The sequence below is a fragment of the Microtus pennsylvanicus genome, chromosome 10, assembly GCF_037038515.1.
Source record: "Microtus pennsylvanicus isolate mMicPen1 chromosome 10, mMicPen1.hap1, whole genome shotgun sequence".
Classification (NCBI taxonomy): domain Eukaryota; kingdom Metazoa; phylum Chordata; class Mammalia; order Rodentia; family Cricetidae; genus Microtus; species Microtus pennsylvanicus.
Genome location: NC_134588.1, coordinates 99,929,342 through 99,951,457, shown reverse-complemented (window position 1 = coordinate 99,951,457; position 22,116 = coordinate 99,929,342). Strand labels below are relative to the sequence as shown.

The 22,116-nt window shown below is 49.3% G+C and overlaps 1 protein-coding gene across 1 annotated transcript in view; it reads right to left on the bottom strand.

Moving 5' to 3' along the window:
* Window positions 1-765: 765 nt before the first annotated feature.
* The window catches only part of Cnih3 (cornichon family AMPA receptor auxiliary protein 3), a 99,159-nt gene continuing 77,808 nt past the window's right edge, over window positions 766-22,116 (bottom strand). The window contains exons 4-6 of the mRNA XM_075989342.1: window positions 8,400-8,512; window positions 4,708-4,851; window positions 766-2,624 (exon numbers count right to left, since the gene is read on the bottom strand). Coding sequence (XP_075845457.1) covers window positions 2,597-2,624; window positions 4,708-4,851; window positions 8,400-8,512 — 285 coding nt within the window. The 3' untranslated portion in view covers window positions 766-2,596. The remainder of the gene's footprint in view (window positions 2,625-4,707; window positions 4,852-8,399; window positions 8,513-22,116) is intronic.

Here is a 22,116-nt window from a genome sequence, read left to right as displayed (position 1 = left end):
CGTCCATCCAGGTCACACCGCACAGCCACACAGGGCTACAGCAGGGAAACAGGGCCCATACTCCAGGCTAGCCCAGGCACAGGCTATGCCCCTGAAGCACCCTGACCTGTGTGTGGTACATGGGTTCTAGCTTGCTCAACAAATGAATACTTGAGGCCCTGGGAAATTTGAGGCATTTTTCCTGTCTTGCTCGCTCCTTCCTTTCATGGGGCATACAATGAGAGAGACAAAGTTAGCCACGCAAGCAAAATTCCGGGGAAGAAGCCTGCATGGTTCTAAGGCCACGCCCCCCAGCAGCTGCGTGTGTCTGCACGCGGCCTGCACACGGCTCATTTATTGAGGCACCTGGCACACACCTGCGTTCCAGCGGTAGTAGCCCTTCAAACTTATTTTTACCATCAGGAAAATGAGCTTCTCCTGGGGGACTGGAAATTAACTGTAATTCCCATGAGATCACTGGACTTGTTTCCCAATCGCAGCTGATGGTGGGGGCAGGGGGGGGAGTTTGGAGTGCTTTTTCTTCATAAATAGGTAAAGAACTGCCCAAGAGGCACTGGCAGCTTTGAATGATTTTAAAGGACCGAGGGAAGAATCGCTCACCTCCCTTGAATCCATGCCCCCAAGCACTCCCTCTGCCGCTGTACGCCTTAAAATCTTTTCTCATAAAAGTCAGTGCTAGCCGCTGAACTTTAGCAGGACCCCAAGCTACGGGGGTGACAGAAAGGGCATGTTCTCTAAGTCAGACATCAGGTTCAAAGGCAAATCTTCAAAGTTCCCTCTCTTTAATACTGAGAAAGCAACTGGGTTTTGTGGAGGGTTGTGCTAGGAAAGCCTTGGAGCATGAATTTCCCAGTTCCACGTTAACAATTTTTGATATTGGTGCCCTCTGTCAAAAACTACTTCAAGCCCTTTTAGAAGAAGGTGAAGTATGAAATACTCATCTTGAGGAGCTCACAGACCCCTTCCTTACCTTCTCCATGTCAGCTGCTTTTGTGCAGGGTGGTGATGGAGTTAGCTTTGCACGTGCTACCCAGACCCCACCACTTGCTGGCCGTACCATCCTGGGAATGGTACCCATCTGAGGCCATGCAGCCTCAGCAAGTTACCAGGCACGGGAAGGCATTCCCCTCAAATGTGGTTGCAGAGGCTTTTATGCTACCGGCCCCTCAGGGAAGCTGCATTTTGGTTTGTTCTTTTTTGTGAGTTTTATTTTTTTCCCTCTCTATTTTGTTTTCTGTAAAAATTTTTAGAAACACGGTGTCATTTTGAAACTGTTTCTCCTACCTACTAGTTTGCCAACCATATGGAGACACAGCCAACCCAGGATGGGATGGAATGAAGGAGCCAGTGAGGTGAGCCACTGAAGTTGTTGCTGCATTTTAAACATAGCACACACTGTGTTACACAAACACCATTCAAAAACCTGAGTCACAGGATTCAGATGGGAGCGTATATAAATAGTGTGTGTGTGTGGGGGGGTACGCGTGTGTGCGTGTGTGTGCGTGTGTGTGACTGTGTGAGTAACGGTAGAAAAGCAAGGAAGTTTGGGAAATCAGGTCAAAATCATTGTGCCTAATTTAAACATCACAAAAATCTCAGCCTCGTCACTATTTACACCCCCTCAAACAACTCCCACCCAAAAAAGGAGCAAAAGCCAAGTGGAAAATTCAAATAAGCGGATGTCCCCACGTTGAACTGAGCAGCACGAAGGCTGTGCAGCATCGATTGAAGTGATAATTATGTTGTCTCGCTTCCTGGCTGTCCACACCACAGGAGCTCTGCTCTCTGTTCTGGGCTTCACACTGTTTTGAGGAGTTGTTTTTTTTTTTAGGCTTTGGCTCATGCCAGCCAGCTGATTGGCATGTCATGACTGATGGAATTTTGGTGCAGAGGCAGAATACATCTTGGGGATGGTGAAGAATTCACACCTGGGACATGTTGCAAACATTTTAAAAATCCATTTTCTCACACTTCTCCCCAGTTTGCACTGGACAGAACTTGCTGCCAGCATGCTGCCCCACACCCAGCTCAGGAGGTCACTGCTTAGAATCTTGGACATAAACAGAGCCTAAAATGACATGGCAGCAGGCTTGGGGCAGACCCCAGATTTGGGCCTTGCAATGAGCAAATCTGGAGGCGATAGCTCTGGAAAAAAGAGTCTTGGTATCCTTAGTATCCGTGAGGGTCTCGATCATCTCTGAAGACCTGGCCTTGGCCCCGAGTCATTCTGTCCCTTCGTTGGTGGCGTCTAGCTTCTAGCATCATTCCTGCCATGCAGACAGGCAGTCCATGTGAACTTGCAGGGCACCAATGCTCAGTGAAGTGGATGAAGAGAAGCAGCAACTGCAGCTCCAGAGGTTGCGGGTTTCATCAGCTACAAGCTGGCACCCCCAACGTTCAGAGGGGCTCTGCCATCCATGTGGAATGTGAACAGCGAAGGCAGCAACACACACAGCAGCAACTGATGCACATGGGTAACATGGCCCTGTCTGCTGTGTGACTCCAGTTCCTTCCGATCAGTCTCTGTCAAGCTGGGTGTCTCCAGCCACAGCCGCAGTGGTTCCCAGCCTCGGCCTCTCCATCAGCAGGGTCTGAGTTAGGAGCTCACTAAGGTGTAGATCATGCTGGATAGAGACAGAAATGGGAAAACAGATGTCAGCAGGAGCCTGCAGCTCTCAACCGTCCCCTTTCGAGGCTGGAGCGCATGGCTTCACCCCATTCCTGTCTCGTAGGTGGTTTCCAACTCACCTACTGAGGCTTTGCTCCCCCCTCCACACACACAATGCAGAAATGTTGGTCTGTTGAGATAGCATCCCGTGTCCCCCCATGAAAGGTGTGTTGTCTCAGGATGCCTGGGAGCACACTCACTGGGATGACGACTGTGGCTGGCCACACTGCATCATGGGCCAGGTGCCTATGTGGTGATGGCACAGCAGATTCTTCCTACCACCGCTGCTGCCACATGCTCACATGACGACTGTGCCCAAGGGTCCCCAGGTGATACTATAGAATGTGTCGGTCCCAAGAGTCGGGATGAAGATCACTGTCACCGATTCTAGTGTGCGTGCATGAACAGTCTTCAGGGCAAATAGCATAGGGGACTCTTAACTTGGCATAGATTCCCAAACTCCCACTTTAGAGGATAAACAGTAAGCAAGCAGGGAGACCTGCATTCCTGTGGCCTGACAAGGTCTTCAGGCTAACTCTACAAGGCCGATGAGTTCATCAGAACTACACTCTACTACTCTATCTATTTAGAAGAGGAAGAAGCACAGCTTTCCACGTGAGAGACCCCTCAGGTTTCCACAGCTTGGAGCAGGAAGCATCTGGACCCTTCATGAAGGATAAAATCCTGAGGCTGGAGTAACCCTTGACTTAATGAAGAAAGCCCTAGAATAATTCTTTGACTCCCAAATCCTCACAGCTGAGGTTAACCATGAGGCTACACCCCCCCCCAGGCCTCTCCATCTGCTGACCCTGGAGATCGAGGGCGGAAGCAGGAGCAAGCCAGCCTTCCAGAGTGTCAGGTTCCACCTCAGACACATGTAACAGAGAAGTGTATCACACATGCCAAGTGTAGGAGTCTGGATAGTAGATCTATTCCTACTGAAAGGCCTGGGAACATCAGCCAACGGTACCACCTCTATCCCCTGCCTATCTCTGTCTTGTTCCTCACTTTGATAAAGACTCATCTAGGGGTCTGGGCTCAGCTTGAAGTTCAGTCTCTGAGTCATACTTAGGGTGTGACCATGATCTGTGATCTTGGGAAATGTTTCTACCATCCCATCACAGATCCAGCTTCCTCCTTTTACATACGTGGGTAAGGACGGAATGTTCCTGATAAATGTGCCAATGTATATGGAGTTTGTTTTGGAATGTTGGGCAATGTAACTCCCCAGCCTGCAACACCCAATCTGAACCCAGGGTTGGCTGTGAAGTTAGCACCCCCACCCTCTTCTGCCTCTGCAGGATAACACTGGGGTGTTTGGTGACATCCATGACCCTGCAAAAGGAGGAACAGGATAGCAAGATGATCAGGAAAAGGCCCCAGAAATGAATACAAAAGGGAGCAGGAGATATTTCCAGAACGAGGAGCCTCAGGAGTCCAGACCACAGGATGACAGCTCACAGCTCTCTGCTGAGCTAGGGTGTTCAAGGGATGAGGTGAAGAGAGGGACCCGGAAGCGGAGCTGCAAAGTCGGCAGGATTTGCTCAATTAGGACGGTGTTATGAAACACGGAAGAATTGCAGCCTAAGCACTTAATGACCCAATGTGCCACTCTGCGGGGTGTCCTGCCACTGGAGGGAGAAAGCCCACTGTTACAGTACCCAAGAACCTTCACAAACAAGCGGAGGGCAAAGGATAATGAGGCTGGCTCCTCGGTTCACTGACACCCCAATGGGCTGAGCTGCTGGGCTCTGAAGGGCAGGAAGCCCTGCTGGGAAGAAGCCCTTGACAGTCCTTCCCTTCCGCTGCCTCCTAAGAGATGTTATTAGATGCTTCCCTGAGTTGCTAAGATGTGAGCAGAGGCATCTTCCTTCCCCAGAAACCCTTGCTCCTGAGTCAAGGTTAGACAAGTGGGACCAGACTCAACTGGCCAGGATCTGCTGTCAAGGGCCACTTCCCCAAAAGCTGCCTCTCCAAGGCCACACTGAAATCCCTTCCCTTTGCTGCTGAGACCAAAGCCAGTAGGAGACAGGACTCACCAGTACAGGTAGTAGAAGAAGGACAGGAGGTAGAAGGCTAGCTTACACCAGGCCTCCTTCTGGCAGTAGCTCAAGGTGTCCGCGTTCATGACGACCGGTGGGTCATAGGCTAGTTCTGAGCTGTCTGCTGGACAGTGGAAATACCTGCAGGAAAGAGGACACGACAGTGATGTCTCTGAGGCTTGGGACTTCCCATGCTGTCAGACCAAGGCCCCCTAGCATCAGACTTGTCCCTGAAAATCTGTACTTCCTGCCAAAGTCAGATTCCAACCATTGCCATAGCGCAACTTGGTGGGTGTTTAAGTCCTCCAACGGATCCCTGGTATCATATGATGGGGCTCTGACAGAAGGAAACATGTCACCCAATATTATGGTCTGGATGTGAACTCTCCCCCAGAGGCTCATGTGTGGGCACTCTCGGTACCAAGCTAGTTGTCCTGTGTGTGTGGAGGGTATGGAACCCTTAGGAGATAGGGCTTCACTGGAGGAAGTAGAGAAAGTTATAGGACAGCCCCACTTCCCAGCTCCCTGCTTCCATCTCCCAAGATGTAACAAATAACACTGCAAGTTCCTGCTGTCACAGAGTCCCAGACACCACGACTTCACTGTGGCAGGCTGTATTCCCTTAACTATGAGCCCAAACAACGCCATTCTGTTTGAGGATGACTCTGATAGCCTGGGAAGCTCCAAGAGCTCCCTTTGGGTCAAGACATGGTGGAAGAATTGTATCACCACCTCCTCAGTGTCTACAATCTGTCTACATAGTGCCTTGGGCTATTTCCCCCTCCCCAGATTCTCATTTAAACCCCTAAATACCACAGGGAAACATTATAGAGTCATTTCAAAGGGTATGGGAGTTTTGTTGTTGTTGTTTGATAGAGAGGCCGGAAGAGCAAACTGAACATCTACCATCTCTGGGGAAGCTGGGAAAGAGAACTGTAATTGGAAGAGTCCTCACCAAAGGTCACAGCCACATCAACTCCACAGCTGCGAACCAAGGCCCAGAGGGCTCGTACAACAAATGGGGCCCTTGTCCGTGTCTGCATCTCTTAGCTCATGTCCCACGGACATCTGCAGGGCATATCTTCCCTGTGGAGCCCAAGACCCCAGTGCAGCTGGAATGGCCCAGTGCTGCTCTTTGATCACAGCGGGGATGGATCTTGGGAGGCAGGGGCCCAAGCTGTCTCTCCTGTCAGGCCTGGAATAGTAGTGATTCTCCATCCTGAAGAAGCACCAGGCACGGCCCTGACCTGAAGGCTGCCATGATAGTACATACCTGCAGAGCTGGCATCTCAGTCACCTCGTCCTTCCCCTTCAGAGAATTGCATTGACATTATCTGTCACCAACACTATGCTAAGAGGACATCAGAAGCCAGATTCAATGACAACTGCCAGCTCATAGCCCCTGGGCCACTCACGTCTCCTCTTCTCCAGAGCAGATTTCAAACCTATTTGCTGTCACTGTGGCTTTGTTCCCAGGTGACCTCATTAAATGGAGGCAGAGCATCAGGGTGACCAAATGGCTGGGTGGGAAGGACCAACTCTTTTGCTTGCTGCTCACCAGACTGTCCTTCCCTGGATCCATCAGGAACCCATCCTGGGCTCAGCCAGAAAATGGAGATGCAAATGGTGATGCTGATGTAAGGTGAGTATGCAAACAGCCTCCCAAACAGCCACTAAAAGGCAGTGGCCAGGCCAGTTTGACTGAAGCAAAGTGAATGCCAGGGTAGACCTGTCTGCAAGAGAAATGCCGTGGCATAGACCTGACAGAAAGGAGGCAGACAGGCCAGGGGTGTTAGCTTAGTCTGTGAAGTGCTGCAAGCGGAGGACCTCAGTCCAGCATCCAAAGCTCACGTTAATGCTGGGCGTGGTGATGTGAGGTTTAATTTCAGCACTGGAGATATCCAGGCCGTGACAACTTTCCCTGGCCAGGACCCGTCTCCGTTATCTCAGCTCCTTATGTCTTCACCTGGAGTTCTGTTGTGTTCCTAGTTACGATTTTGACTTCGACGCATCTCTGCTGGCCCATCCTTCACACTCTGCCAGGATCAGCTCCTGAGCTCTAAAGCAAAGTCATTTTCCTCCTCCAGAACTCCTCATGGCTTTCCAGCCCCTACAGACCCCGAGCTCTCCATCAAATCCTCTTGGACTCCCCACATGAGATTTCCAGCTGTTCATCAACTGCACCCTCCAAGAGCCCCTCTCCAACCACGTGGAAAGATACACTTGTCCCCCGAGCCCGCCAAGGGCTCTCTCATGCCTGGACCTTCACGCATGCGTCTCTGGATTTTTCTGCACTCTTCAGACTAACTAGAGTGTTTCTTTCCCTGCATTCCTACACATCGCCCTCATATGTCTGCTAAGAATGCAATTCCTTCTGCTGCTAAGCTATACCTAGGATGAAGATTCATACATATTTCCATCTAGGAGTTCTCCTCAATGCCTAGCAAGTGGTGTGTGCTCCATACCTTTCTTGGCGACAGAGTGGACAGTTCTAGGTATGGCCAATTCAAGGCTGTATTTTATGGGAAAGCAGCAATGATGGACCAACTGGCTTGGGGTTCCAGAGCTCTGGAACTAAAGGGTTCAAGGCAGGAACCTGATTCACACAACTACAATCTCCACTTCTCTGGTGCCCACTTCTACTCCATATTCGTCCTACAGAAAACCTACACCGTGTGATCCAAAGCCCAGTCTTAGAAGAGGATATTTAACAACATAACTGTCCCAGGAAATCTGGCACAACTAGTAGGTACTTTTTTAAAAAGGAGAAAACTTAAACATCATAAAGTTTGCCCTTTTAATGTGTATATACAATTCGGTGAATTTTAGTATATTTATAGAGTTGTACATCTGTCGCCACTATCAATCTTCAGAGCATTTTCATTACCCTTACCTTCAAAAAAATTACCCACTGGGAGTCATTTCCTATTTCCCCTCAGCACTTAAAAAGTACTAGTTTACTTTAAGTCTCTATAGATTTGAAAATTCTGGAAATCTCCTATCAACAGACTCATATAATGTGTATTCATTGGGTGTGGTACAATAATGTTCCATGGTATTGATATACATTTTCTCTACCCATTCATCAGCTAAGAGGCTTCAATGTTGTTTCCATGTGTTGGATACAGTGACTAATGTTGCAGCTGCTTCTCACACTTACCTGCAGGATTGGGGTTGATTAACAGAGTCAAGAGGACTTACTTCCAGCTCTGGAGAGTAAGTTTGTTCTAGGTGGCTTTGTTTGTCAGTCTGACATAACCTATAGTCATCTCACAGGGGACCCTAAACTGAGGAACTACCTGGATCACACTGACCTATGGGCATGTCTATGAGAGATTGTCTTGACTGCTGACTGATGTAGGAGGACCCACCCCACTGTAAGTAAGTGGTGCCATTCCCTGGTCAGGTGGCCCTGAGTTACGTAAGAAAGTTAGTGAACAGGAGTCTTCCAGTGAGCCAGCAAGGAAGTCTTCCATTGTTTCTGCCTTCAAGCTTCTACTTGAGTTCCTGCCCCTCAATAATGGGCTGTGACCTCTAGCCTGTTTCTTCTCTAAAGTCTTTAGGTCAGAGAGTTCATAACAAGGTTTCTAAAAGAACGAGATGAAAGGCAGGCTAGTGGCTGATCTCTCTGGGCACACTGCCATTGGGTGGAAAGGTGAAGGAGGGGGACCAGTCCCCGACAGACCTACCTCCAGAAGTGATAGAAAAGCAGGGGAACGTTCAGCCCCAGGGTGAGCCACTCCTGCGCACACAGGAACATGATGCAGAAGAGGCTGTGGATGGAGTACTCTGGCAGCACCAGCTGGAGAGGGAGCAGAGACACACACAGGCCTGGTCAGAGCGAGGAAGCACGGCACCCATTCACTGCCTCCCAGGCAAAGGTCCGCCCTATAGCACAGCCACTTCCCTGTGACTGACCACATCGGGAAAATGCTCCGTGTTTTAGACCCAATCCCAAGTGGACACAGGCCCTCTGTCCTTGCCTGGGAACAGGGAGGAGCTTACCCAGTACCTGGGCTGTCTGGAAAAGTGAATAGTGTTCTGTATCACCTGCCACCTGTGTTTCCAGCTCCTCTGTGCCCTTCTCTAGCTAATAGGTGTGTTTATTCCCAATACAGGAAGGTGAGGAGTTCCTAATACAGAATAGCAATGGCTGACGATAGGCAGATCAAGAAGACCCTGAGAGTAATGCCAAGTAGCAATGGTGAAGATAGGTCACCTCTATGTGAAAGGAGAGAGACGAGCTCAGACTCAGAGGGGCCAGATGGAAGAGCAGCCAACTGGAAGAGGGACATCTCTTCTGGGTGGGTACATGTGACATAAATGAAAACTGTAAGCTAAAGATGACTGGAAGGTGGAAATTCAACCCCTTCCAGTAAGGAAAGCTATAGGTATACAAACACACTCATGCAGGAAGAATGCATACACACACACAAACACACATGTGCATGGCCTATGCATCTTCACGAATGCTCTGGTCTGCCAACAAACACTCTCTTTCAAGGGCCATCTCAAATTTGTTTCTAAAGGAAGCCCTGCCCATCCTCTCCTGCACCACTGATCCGCATCCCTGATCCCTTTCATAAACTTACAGAAGAAGAGAAATACTTAAGTTTCAATTCACCGACTATTGTCTAGGAGGTGAAAAAGAATATTACATTTATGTGTGTGCACACTCGCATCTGTGCCATAGTACATGTATGCAGGTCAGAAGACAGTTTGTGGGAAACAGTTCTCTCCCTCCACCACGTGGGTTCCATAGATAGAGCTCAGGTTATCAGGCTTGGTGGCAAATGTCTTTACCTGCTGTCATCTCTCCAACCCTGTCATGGCATGCTTTCTGACCCAGACTTAGAGACCGTCCCATGATCTATCTACATGGGTTCTCTCCCACGCCTGACACACTCCACGGTCTGACTCGGCCAGGGTCTATTCTATTCCAGTCTCCCTTTGCAACGTGCTTTGCATGTCTTCCAACACATGTGACCAAATGTACTGGCCTGACCTGTCCCATACTTCTATAGCACGGCGAGGTGACCCATGAGATGCAGTCTGTGGTTACAGACCTAGATCTCTGTGGGTGGGAACAGCTGCTTCAGATCAATCTCCTTGGGTACAGAACTTGACTTTAGCCTTTCACTGTAGGGAGATGAGCTACCTGACCAGTCTGGCTCCTGTGGAAAATGAGGACATATTCGCACATTAAAACAAATGTACATACAGGCACACATGTGAGAAACGTATTTTGTAATTGGGGGCCATCTTTGTTATCTGGTGGAGAGTGAAGCACATTAACCTGAAGTTACTCGGTTGTGAGCTTGGACTCAGACACAAGCACTGTTCCTCCAGGGTCATGACTTCAGGGGGTGAACCAGGCACACCCTGCACCTATGAAATCTCAATAGTGTGGTGGGGGCATGTCTCCTCATTTCTCCGTAGAGAACCTCAACGTTGTCCTTACCAGCTTTATCTGTACCCAGCAGGGCATCACCCAGCTGCCTCCCACGCATAGAGAAAGCCCGCGTTCTTGGAGCTCCCATGCCGGTCCCGCTCTGCCATACACATCTCTAAATTCTGTAACCGTCACTTCCAGCACTATGCCAAGTAATTAGCATGTTTAGAGTCAGCTACTCTGGGCTGAATCATCCATTACAGCTCCATTCCCATCTCCAAGGCCAATGACAAACCTCTGAACGATGACAGTTCAGAATTCATGTCCCTCTATCAATCACATGGCTCCTCTTTCTTTGGGACTTCATTGATAGCAGAAGCTGTGACAAGCAGGAAGGATCTGTCACTAGTCCCTGTGTGAAGGAAACTGCTTAATAAAGGCCAGCTCACCTTTTAGGGGTAAGAAGAAAAGCTAGCAAATCCTTTTAGTATTCTGCATTATTCTTCCAACCGCCTCTGAGTATCTAAAACACTGAGCAGGCTCCTCCCCTTAACCCTAGGAGACTTCACGCAGCAGCAATGCCCTTGTGGTGTACTTACTATCCCTCCTGCCTCTCCAGTACCCCTTGTCACACTGATATGGACGATGTAAGGATCTTATTCCTTCCAGACCAGATGGAGCTTAACCAGACCACCTGCACTGGCCTGCACCATGGGCCTCTGCACCACCCCTCCTTGTCACTCCTTGGCCTTTGGAGCATAAGACATTGTGTCCCAGATCCCAGCAGTTGGAAGAGGCCCCATGGGCTGTGAGTGGAAACTATACGAGAAGCCTGGAACACTTAACGGCCAATGAAAAATGTCCCAAAGTCCTATTTTGTTCTCTCTGACAAAGTAAAGAACAGTTACGACAATGGGTATACTCCATCATCCTGACACTGTAAGTAAGGAGAGGGGCCCCAAGGCAACCTGTGACGGGCAGACTGAGAACAAGACATAAACTTTTGTTGTTCTGAGCTACTGAGAGTCATCTGTTGCTTCTCACTATGACACACTTTGATCCTTCGTGTCTGATGTAGTCAGAGCCCCAGAATGAGAAATCAATGAGAAAAGCAAAGCTGTACTCTTCTTCCCTCTTCATCCTCCCTTAGCATCCTTCTAGACCTTTGTTGAATAAGCCACTGGGGATGGTGTGACATGCTCTTGTCACTGGGCATGTTGAGCACCAGGCAAAAGGCCACCAGGCAGGCATAATGCTTATTCATCCCAGTGAGCAGCTAGCTGGGTGGCTCCCTCCCAGCTCAAAGAGAATAATGGTTAGAGAAAGATGCCCCAACCCTAACCTACCAGAGAAAGTACAAAAAAGTTGATTAAAACTGACCATACCCCCAACCAGTATCATCCCTTAGCATTGGCAGATACTGTTTTCTGTAACAGGATTGTTGAATGGCACCAATCGCTGTGATTCACTGAATGAATTATAAATAGAAACCACTTCATGCAGGCCACAGTCTGCTGAGACCCCATGCCCTGCTTTCTGTAGTTATAAATAGTAAAATTGGTCTCACTATAGACATTGCAGGGTTGCTATAAAGATGGCAGCCAAAGCTGGGCTTTCCTGTACACATCTATGATCCCAGGCTAAAGGGGCAGGCTACATAGTGAGATCTGGTCTCAAAAAAAGAAATCTAACAAGCAAAAGATAGCAATGCATGCCAACTTAGGAATGGCTGAGGCTGTGTGATCACTGCAGGACCAAACACTGTTGAAAGACAGGATAGACCTAACTGTGCATGGAAACCATAGGTCAGCATTCTAGAAGTCAGAGCTAGCAACACCAAGGATAGGAAATTGGTAGGTAGCTTGCCACATATGTGAGAACTAGAGCTTGGATCCACAGAACCCCACATGAGTATCAGGTAGTCATGGTGGCCCACCTGTAATTTCTGCCTCAGAAGGAAGGAACAAGGGATCTTCAGAGCAAGCTAGCTAACAAGACCAGCCATAAGAGACAAGCTCCGGGCTTGATTGAAAAATCCTGCCTCAGTGACTGTAGAAGGAGCTGTGGGCCGCTTCCCGCCGCCCAGCTCCCGCACCACTAGCTTTACCCGAAATAACAACACACAAATTCTATTCTTTTAAACACTGCCTGGCCCATTAGTTCTAGCCTCTTATTGGCTAATTCTCACATCTTGTTTTAACCCATTTCTAATAATGTGTGGTGCACCATGAGGTGGCTTACCAGGGAAGATCTTAACCTGCGTCTGTGTTGGGTGAGAGAATCATGGTGACTGCCTGACTCGGCTTTCTTTCTCCCAGCATTCTGTTCTGTTTATTCCGCCTACCTAAGTTTCTGTCCTATCAAAGGCCAAGCAGTTTCTTTATTAATTAACCAATGAAAGCAACAGATAGATGACACTCCCACATCAAGTGACTAAGAAAAAAGATTGGGGACGATTTTCACCATCAATCTTGGCTCTCTACATACGTGCACATACATAGACACATGCACACACATACACTCACATTCTTTCACATATGTGTAAGCACATACACACACACACACACACACACACGATGGAAAAAGAAAGATCAACAACAACAAAGCAAAGAACCTCTGCTCTGGGTAGCTCTTTCACAAAGAAGCCACTGCTCTGGGTAGCTCTTTCACAGCCACCAAAAGAGCTGCTTATTTTGTGGTGTCTAGGTCGGCCTGATGCCAGGCTGAGCCTGGAGTACCTGCCAAACCCGTTCTGCTCCTGACTTCCTGCCCAGATTCTAGTAGCCAGTTTCCATCTGCTGGCAAATATTCCCATCTGGATGTACCTGGGCCACTCTGAACTGAATCCTCACATCCTCCCTGCCAACATTCTGTCCTGAGCCTCTAGTTTGTCCCGGCCTCTTTGCTGTCTCTTTCTCTCAGCCCTCATGGGGACTCTTTCCAAATCTGCTATCATTCATTTTCTATAGCAGATCTGCTCTTGTTTTTTTATTTCTACTGCCCCCTGCAGACCTGGGCACCTACCTGTACACCCCCAAAAGCTACCACAATAACCTTCTAGCAGAGTTCTATCCCAGGGATGGGATCCCTCCGCCCAGAAGAGTGACATCTCCTTTCCCTGGCATCTTCCATGTATGGCTCAGCTCTAAGCCTTCATCCATCCACAATCTTGTTTTCCCAGGAATTTTTTTTAATTAAATTCATTTTTTATGCCTAAATGTGTGTAATTTTATTGGTAATTAAAATAAAGTATTAAATACTTGGTTTTAGCAGTTCCAAACTTTTAAAATATATTGCATAAAAATTAATACCAAAACATACTAGAATTATAATCCAGAATTTAAAAGTCTTTGTTGTCTGGTTTTTTCCTTGATTAAATTCATTCTTAGATAATTCCACACATGTACACGGTGTTAGATTCTGGAAGGGAAGGAATCATTGTCTCCAATTAAATTCCTTTTTAAACAAGATTTAAATTTATTTTTATTTGTGATCTAAATATTTTCTGTCACTCAGTTTCTCACTCGTTCATCCATCCATCCATTTGTTGCCAGGATACAGGTTGTAAGTAACCTCGTGTGTCTTGGGAGAATGTCTTTGGGATTCTCTTCGATGGTTATAGAGACGGGAAGTGGGTCTGGGAGGAGAGACTTTTCTTAGCCTCACAGGAAGAGGAAGTAGAGAGGACATGGCTATGTTCTGTATTGAAAGTGCAGGAATGATGTGTTTAGGATGGGGGTGGGGTCCCTAAAGCTAGGGAATGGGGCAAATGGTGAGAGGTAACCAATCGGCCATGAGCCCCAAGAGGGTAGGATTCCTGGGAGGAGGTGTATACGTGTGTGTGTGTGTGTGTGTGTGCACCTATGTGCATGTATGCATACAGAGGCGCAATGGGGACACTGGCGTCCTCTATCGCTCTCTCGCTTGAAACAAAGTCTCTCATCCAACTCTGAGTTCACCTTTCTTCCAGCTGGGCTGGCAGGCAGTAACCCACAGCAATTCTCCTGTCTCTGCCCTACCAGTGCTGGGGTTACGGTTGTATATAGCCACCCCCAACTTTTTCTGTGCTTGCTGAAGATCTGAACTCAGGCCCTCACTGAGGCAAACACTCTCATCCACCGAGTCATTGCCCCAGCCTGAGGACCAGATCTCTAAGAGGAAAAAACACAGCCCGCAGCTACGGAAGGCCACAGCCATGGGAAGTCCACCGCCACAGAAGGCCCATGGCCACGGAAGAGCTGGGCCTCAGTTTAGCTTGAAGACTGTGCAAGCTGCAAGACTCATCTCCCCCAGCTCCAAATGTGTCCTGTCAGCTCAGACAACAAGCTTCCCAGCTATAATCACATTGGACTCAAATGAAAAGCATTATGTAAATCCCTCCCTGTTATATAAGGACCAACCATGTGACGTGAAGAACAGCCACTAACCACAGGCTCTACTTCCCTTATCTCTAAGGCACCACACCTGCTGGTGAGCGATGCTGGCCGGACTCTGAAGGCCAGTGCTTACAGAGGTGAGCCAGCACCAAGTAGAGGATGATGCCGCTACGGACGGCAAGTGTGCTCTTCACATTTTGGCAGATTCCCTACTTGGGAAGTAACTTGCCCTTCTTTTCTGAAAGTTGATGACACAGCCCACAACCAGATCTGGTTTCCTAGCTCTCAATCTAGACTCCTCGATCTTCTCCGACCCATGTCACCTTCCAACATCCCCAGGTGGGAAGGCAGACAAACCATGGGCTGCTTAGTGGCCTGCTTCTCAAGCCACAGAGTGCTGGTCCTTTGTGTCCCCGGTGATCCAGATCCTGGGTGTCTGCCAGTGCATGTAACCCTAGGACTATGTCCTCCTGGGCTATCCAGAATTGAAGTGACACTACTCCCACACACCTGTGGCATGGAGTCCATCCCTGTGTGTGCTCAAATAAGCTGTTATTTACAGAAGCCCAGGGCTCTCGTTGTCTTATCTGAGCAAGGGGACAGCAGGATGATGCTACGGTCTGAACGTCCCCCAGAGGACTGTGTTAAGGCCTGATGTCCAGGGTGGCACTATTGGAAGAGGTGGAGCCTCGACGGAGGTCTTTATATGACAGGAGGTGTGCTCTTGAAGGGGGGCATGGGACCCCCGCCCTGCTCCTTCCTTGATCTCTCTTTTGCTTCCTGGCCGTGAGGTGAACGGTTTTGCTCTGTCACACACCTGCTGTGGTGTGTTGCCTCATTATAGACCCAAAGTTGACAGGGACAACCAATGAAGGACCAGAAACTTCTAGTCCGTGGGCCAGAATAACCTCTCTTCCTCAGATGTCGATCATCACAAGTGTTTCATCACAGTGGGGAGAGCTAAGTGAGAACGGCCCACGTGGTTAGGAAACTAGGATTTTGCTAAACTACAAGACGGGGATAAAAGTGTCTCTGAGCATTGTCAAGAAGCTACGCTCTGAAGCTGTCTGCTCTGAAGAGGCCATGTCTATGTGGTTACTCTGAGAGACAACTGCCTTGGGGAAGGCGTTTGACCCTGGAGAGGTCGTTCCAGCCTTTATCCCTGTCACCTAAGGAACTAGGATCCCAGCCTCAGGTGGTGTTGAGGGACCAATTGCTGAGACCTGAGCTTGAGCTGACTTGAGTCTTGTCTATTTATTAGAGGGCATGGGCTTGTTAAATGTTTTGACCCCCTGCAATCTGCATGAAGGTTTGCCAGCTATTTTTAATGGCAAGCCAGTGTCTCTAAGCAACCCAGCACAGAGCTACCGTCGAGAATTATAACTGCCAATTTTATCTGCACCCATGAATACAGGTGTGGTTCAGGGCCCATCACTTCCAGGAATTCTCCTGAATGCCCACATTGAGTATTGTTTTGGTGTTGGCCAAAACCAGACCCACATGACTGACCTCTGAAGATAGGGACAGTCTTCAAGGAAAGCAGATAGGTCATTTCCCCTCTGTCCCTCTGAACCTGGAACATGAGGAGGAATTTGGCACAAAGGCAAGGAAAGATGCTGCCTGCCTGAGTGGTTCAGGAACTAAAAGCAAGAATTATCCCTCCTCCTCCATGGATGCCCAATGGTCATCACAGGTCTGAAGGTTCCAGATGTTCTTTGGGCCTACAGGGTCCTCCTCTTCCTGAGGTCTCTATTCCTCCACCGCCCAGAGCCCTGGGTATGGCCTGTCCCTTCTGCTATTCCCTGCTCTTTGGGTACTGCATCCTGGCTTAATGTCTGTGACTGACTTGGGCACCTCCGGTCCCACTGCCATCTCTCTTGGGACCCTCGCCACTGCTGTTACCATGCACTGAGCACACTGCCCAACTATCTGTATAAAATGGTTTTCCTCAGGCTGCCAACTGAGGAAGTTCTCTTGTCCTGACCCGTGAGATAAAGCACACACGACACCATGAGGAAGACCTTTCTTCCCAAAGTGCTCAGGTGAAGTGGGGTTGACTTGGTTGTTAGTGGAAGGCAATGGGGCGGGGGGGGGGGGTGAGGCGATGGGAAGACAGTCTCAGTTTCAGGCACGCCTGATCCTCCCTGACAAAATGGGTCACATTTCCGTGAGCTCCAGCAGCACTCAGCGGTTCCCAGGTTTTACGTGTTTCAGAATCATCTGGAGGTTTTGCTAAAAGGGGGTGCTGGTGTTGCTGGGCTGCCTCCTGCCCCCCAACACACACACCTGAGCTTCAGATCCAGCAGTTCTGGGGGCAGGGATGCTGAGCTCTGACTAACAAGTTCCCTGTGCGACATGAGGAAGGTGCTCCTCCGAGTGTGTGCCCTGGACCAGCACAGCTCCTGGCACTTGGCAGCTTGTTAGGAACGTAGAATTTGGGTCCCAGCCCAGATCTGCTGGAGCAGAACCTGCCTTGGAAGGGTCCCAGGTAGTTGATATGCACATCAAGGTTTGAAAAACTTCTTAACACTGATTCTCAAAATAGCTTTGAGCCGCCTGGGAATAGCTCACAGACTTGTTAGAAGTGCAGGTCTCTGGGTCCCACCCTAGACCCCAGAACAGACACTGGACAGGCAGAGGCTATAGTTTTAGACACTTCTGGGGTGATTCTGTCAGAATGTTTAAGCCAAGGTTACCCCTCAAAGGTCTCACCACACCCCCAGCCCTCTAATGTGGTCAAAGGTTCTTCCAGTACTTCACTAGGCAGACTGAACGCTCAGAACCCTCACACCACTGCTTGAGGACTGGGATTTGGTGGGGAGCGTGTACAGTCAGGAGCAAGTAAGTCTAGCCCCAGGCTGGCTAGCACTTCTGTGAGAAAGGACCCCAAGGCTTCCTCAGCCCAAGGCTCCGGCTCCCCAAGTCCAAGACTTCCCCAGGCCAAGGCTTCCCCAATCTAAGGCTTCCCAATCCAAGGCTTCCCCAACCCAAGGCTTCCCCAATCCAAGGCTTCCCCAGCCCAAGGCTTCCCCAGTCCAAGGCTTCCTCATTCCAAGGCTTCCCCAGTCCAAGGCTTCCCCAGCCCAAGGCTTCCCAAGCCCAAGACTGGTGGCATCTGTTTGGTATGGAAGTAAGTGTTCTGGCTTCCCCTGTCTCCAGAGTCTCCCGCAGATTCCCATTGCATTTTTTTCTGTGTTCTGAAGTCTATCTCTTCTCTTCCTCACCCTCTCAAGCAACATCCATCTGTCTTCCTGTTTCACTGGATACTTGCTAGGCAAGATAGGTGACTGGTTCCTTTGAAGACCAAGCTTTAGACTCTGGCCAGCCCTTGCTCCCTCCTTTAAGCCTGCTGCATCTGACTTTTTGCACGAGGTGACAAGGCACACTTTAAATTCAATAACCCTCCTGCCAGCTCCCTCACACACTTGCTGAGAGACTGGCCCACCTCAGAACCGTGCAGGGGGAGGTGAGATCTGGAGCAGTCCCTCACACACTGCCACATTTCCAGAGGAACAGAATTCTACAACTCGCTGGCAATTCAGACAGCTGAAGTTAGCACTTGTAGCTAGCTAGCTACCCACTCTTTTTTTTTTTTTAATCTAAGCTGGTAATGAGAGGAAGAGGAATTGTGTTCAGACTAGAAGAAACCACTGGTAAATGTTTCTGTGTGAAGGGAAAGGCAGGAACCAAAGGGAATGTTCTAGAAAGCAATGGAACAAAGGGCTTTACTAGCTCGGTCCTGACCCGCTCATACTACAGCAAGCCATCAGGGACAGGGCACTATGAAGACAACATTGTCCACAATTATGAAAAATGGAAACTCAAAAACAAACAAGTGACCCAAAAACAGCATGACGGGAAAGAAGAGCAAAAAATCCACTCATGGTGACTGGAGAAGCAGAGCTGGGCACTTGGAGGAGACAGCATGAGACAGGGTTACGGGCTGGTTTCCTTATGGAAGTAGAGGGTGTCTTTCCATTGAGATGGGAGAGATAAGCACGTGTTTCTGGGTCCCGGAGAGGAACTCTGCTCCACTGTGCAGGTTTTCTTCTACAAGTCCTCCATAGTAGAAACTGAAAACCCTTCAGCTGACCTCTTCTCAAACACAGTAGACTTCCAAGGAATCAATCCAACTATTGCATCTGACCAGGGGAACCCTTGGTGACAGGACTGAACCACGGGCGGGAAGCCGTTCTCTCCCGCCTTGGCTTCCGGTGACGACAGAACCACGGGCAGGAAGCCGTTCTCTCCCACCTCAGCTTCCGTTTGTTCGTTTATGTATTATTCCACTGAATGCATGTGGAAGGCAGAGAACAACTTTGTGACGTTGCGTCTCCTTTTCCACCTTTTGGTGGGTTCTGCGGATTGAATTTCGGCTGTCAGGCCTGTACAGCAAGCAGCTTGACACACTGAGCCATCTTGTCAGCCTCCCCGCTTCCACCTGCATTCACACTACACGGTAGACGATGGTGAGATTCCCGGGACACACCCGCCATCCTCCCCCTTCCCAGCTGCCTCCTAGTCCACAAAGGAAGCAGCCCAGCATGAGGAAAGCAGGCGTCAAACCCTGTCCCTACCCTCCCTGCCCAGTGCTTCCCAGTCTTCCTCCAAATGAGGCTTCTGAAAGAGGGCCAGCATGGGCACATGCTTCAAGTATGTGCCTTCATAAAGCCAGCCTGGCCTTCAATAGCATCATTGCCTTCCAAAGGAGAGCTCTTCTAGGATAAAGACAGCCGACTGTCCCACTTAACAGCTATTAAATGGTGTTAATTACCTGTTAGATTCAGCAGGTTGGAAGAACTTTGCTCAAAACAAAAGAAAGAGGGTAGAGAGTACAAAACAGGGGGAACGGACATCTGGGACAGGAAAACACATGCGGCTGTTGTTCACCAATTAGTGCTTTGTTTGTCTGTTTTCCCCAGTGCCAGGAGTCAAACCCAGGTCCCATCTATCACTGAACCAGTGGCCGGTCCTTCAGTCTTGTTTTGAGACAAGGCTGTAGCCCAGGCTGACCTCCAACTCCGCTAGCTTTAGTCCCCAAGAACTAGAATTTCAGGTAATGCCAAGATACCCAAGACATTGAATATTTATGGACTGACCTAATGGTTTACATCCAGGAAAGCTTTCTTACCCTTCACTGAAATACAAAGACAAGGTCGATGAGCCAGCGCCCCCAGAGCCTGGGTAGAGCAGGCGGTCCAAGACTGAGCGCCTCCCTAAGTGTTGACTCAAAATCTGGCCCTGTGCCTGTAAACTGTGAGAGCGGGCTTTACTGGGAGTCTGATTTGTTAAGTTCACATTTCGAGGAAAACACATAATATTGTAACTATTGCTTCCGCAATGAGCAGGGCTGGCAGCCTCTTTGTGAAAATGGCTGGAACCGTTTCATGCGAGTATAACGAGTATTTAGCGTAAATGTGTGTGTGACCCTTAGAGCGGCGTGTGCCACACGGTGTCTCCATAAGTCACAGACGATGAGCCTAGAAGATGAGCCATTTGACCCACACAATCTCCACAGAACTTTCCAGCTCAAATATTCCAGCCGCCTTGTAAAAAAAATAGCAAGTGAACTCTCTTTAAAAATAAAGCCAATGTATCTTTCCTCTCTAAGCTATTCCCAGGGCTTGCGAGTTATCTACGCCTTCTTCCTCCACCACTTCCTGTCCTCAGAAATGCCATGAGTTTAGGGGAATGGGATCATCTGGGTGTCGGCAATAGCTATGCCGCTTCGGTTTGAAGACAGATTGTTCCCTTGAATTTTTGCAAGAATTTAGTCGCTGGAGTCTCATTAACGGCATCCAGAGGGTGAAACCACAACCCACTCCACGATTTGGAGCCTTTGGGAACTGATCAGGTCCTAACACTAGGCTAAGATCCCTGTCTTAGCTACTTTTCTATTGCTGGGACAAAACATTATGACCAAGGGAACTTTATTATTTTATAGCTCCAGAGGGTTGGGGTCCTTGACCATCATTACGGGGAGCAGGTGTCTGGCAGGCAGGCATGGCCCTGGAACAGTAGCTGAGAGCTCTTTCTCCATCTAAGAGTAGAAAACAGCGAGATATTTAGGTCATTTCCCAAACGTACCTCTCATGGTCAAGAAGCGTGAAAAATCCTACCAGCTCTTTCGGCAGTCTGAAGCCTGAGGCCAATCCAAGACTAAGCTGGTGAGTCTCGGGGTCAGTAGGCCCGGTCCTATTTTAATGCCTATCTGTCCTATATCCACCGACTGTTGTAACCCTAGCCTGGCTGGTCCTTTCCAGACATGTGTCATTGGACAAGGAAGAATATGAGTAGATTCAATGAGCCTTGGCTCAAGACTTCAAGCTCTGGGCACCCAAAGCACTGGCATAGATGTAGCAGGAAGCCAGGCACACACATGACCTGAGTCCTTACAATAGATCAGGAAGGTTAGCTGAGCACACGAGTAACAAACCATCCAAGGAAGAATGTGATAAAGTGCAAGACAGTACAAGCATGGCAGCTTCGAAGAAGAAAGGCCTAACGTGGGCATTGGCCAGGAAACCCACTGTGATGGAGTGTGTCCATCCCCAATTCCATGCCCTGAAATCCTAACGGCCAATGAGCCCACATTCAGAGGGGGAGCTTTGGGGAGTAAGTAGGTCATGATGGTGGCGCTCTTGTGAATAAACCAGTGTCCTAAAGCCAGCATCACTCCTGTGGCAGAAACAGCCACGCCAAAGGGAGCCAGCAGTGACCCATGTTGAGGTGTTTCAAGAAAGAACCATCCCTCTCCTCTTCCATCTCCACTTCCCACGGGGGCGTCAACTGCAATAGCAGAGGGAGGCTGCCTGGAGACTTCCCTCCTGCCTCCACGGCTCAAGCTTAAACTTGACTCCCAGAATCCCCTTCTTAACTCCCCAGGAAGCTCTTCAAATCCCCGAAGGCATTGTACTGTCCCACTTGCCTGCAGGTATCAACCCTGGAGAGTTCTCAGGCAACCGTGTTCTCCCAGGGTTCTCATCCTGCTACTTACCCCCAGAAGTCCGTCCTCTCCATGTCTTCCTCAGTCACCAACACCCCCCCCCCACTCTTGGAGCTAGTGATACTGGCTTTTCTTGGAGGTCTCAATACAGAGGACAGAGGCCATCTTGATCCCAAGCAAAGCTCAGGACACAGGTTCACCACCTCACCCACTCACTCAGGATTTACTGTTGCTCCAGGTCTGCAAGCTGTGTGCTACAAAGACACGCCATCCTGCCTGTGTGTGGCATATGACCCAGTGTGGAAGGCATGCTTGAGCTTGAGGTGGTGCCATAGGGAATAAATAGATGACTGGGAGACTGGGGGACTGAGGGGCTAGGGGACTGGGGGGCTAGGGAGTTGAAACCTGGGAGGTTGGGGGGCTGGGGAACTGGGAGACTGGAAAGCTGAGGATCTGGGGGACTTGGGGGCTGGGAGGTTGGTATTCTCTGGAAATGCTGCCCCCCAAATCAAAGCTTGAGAAGATTAATGCTCTGACCTCACTTGTCATTCACAGAAGTTCAGGCAAGAGATAGCAATGGTCAGGACAGGTAGCTGGACACACGCCGATAGAGTGGAAGACATTTAAGAAATCTTCCTTGATTACCGGAGAGGAAGAGGGGGGAAGAACTGGGGAGGAGCATTCAGGATTTC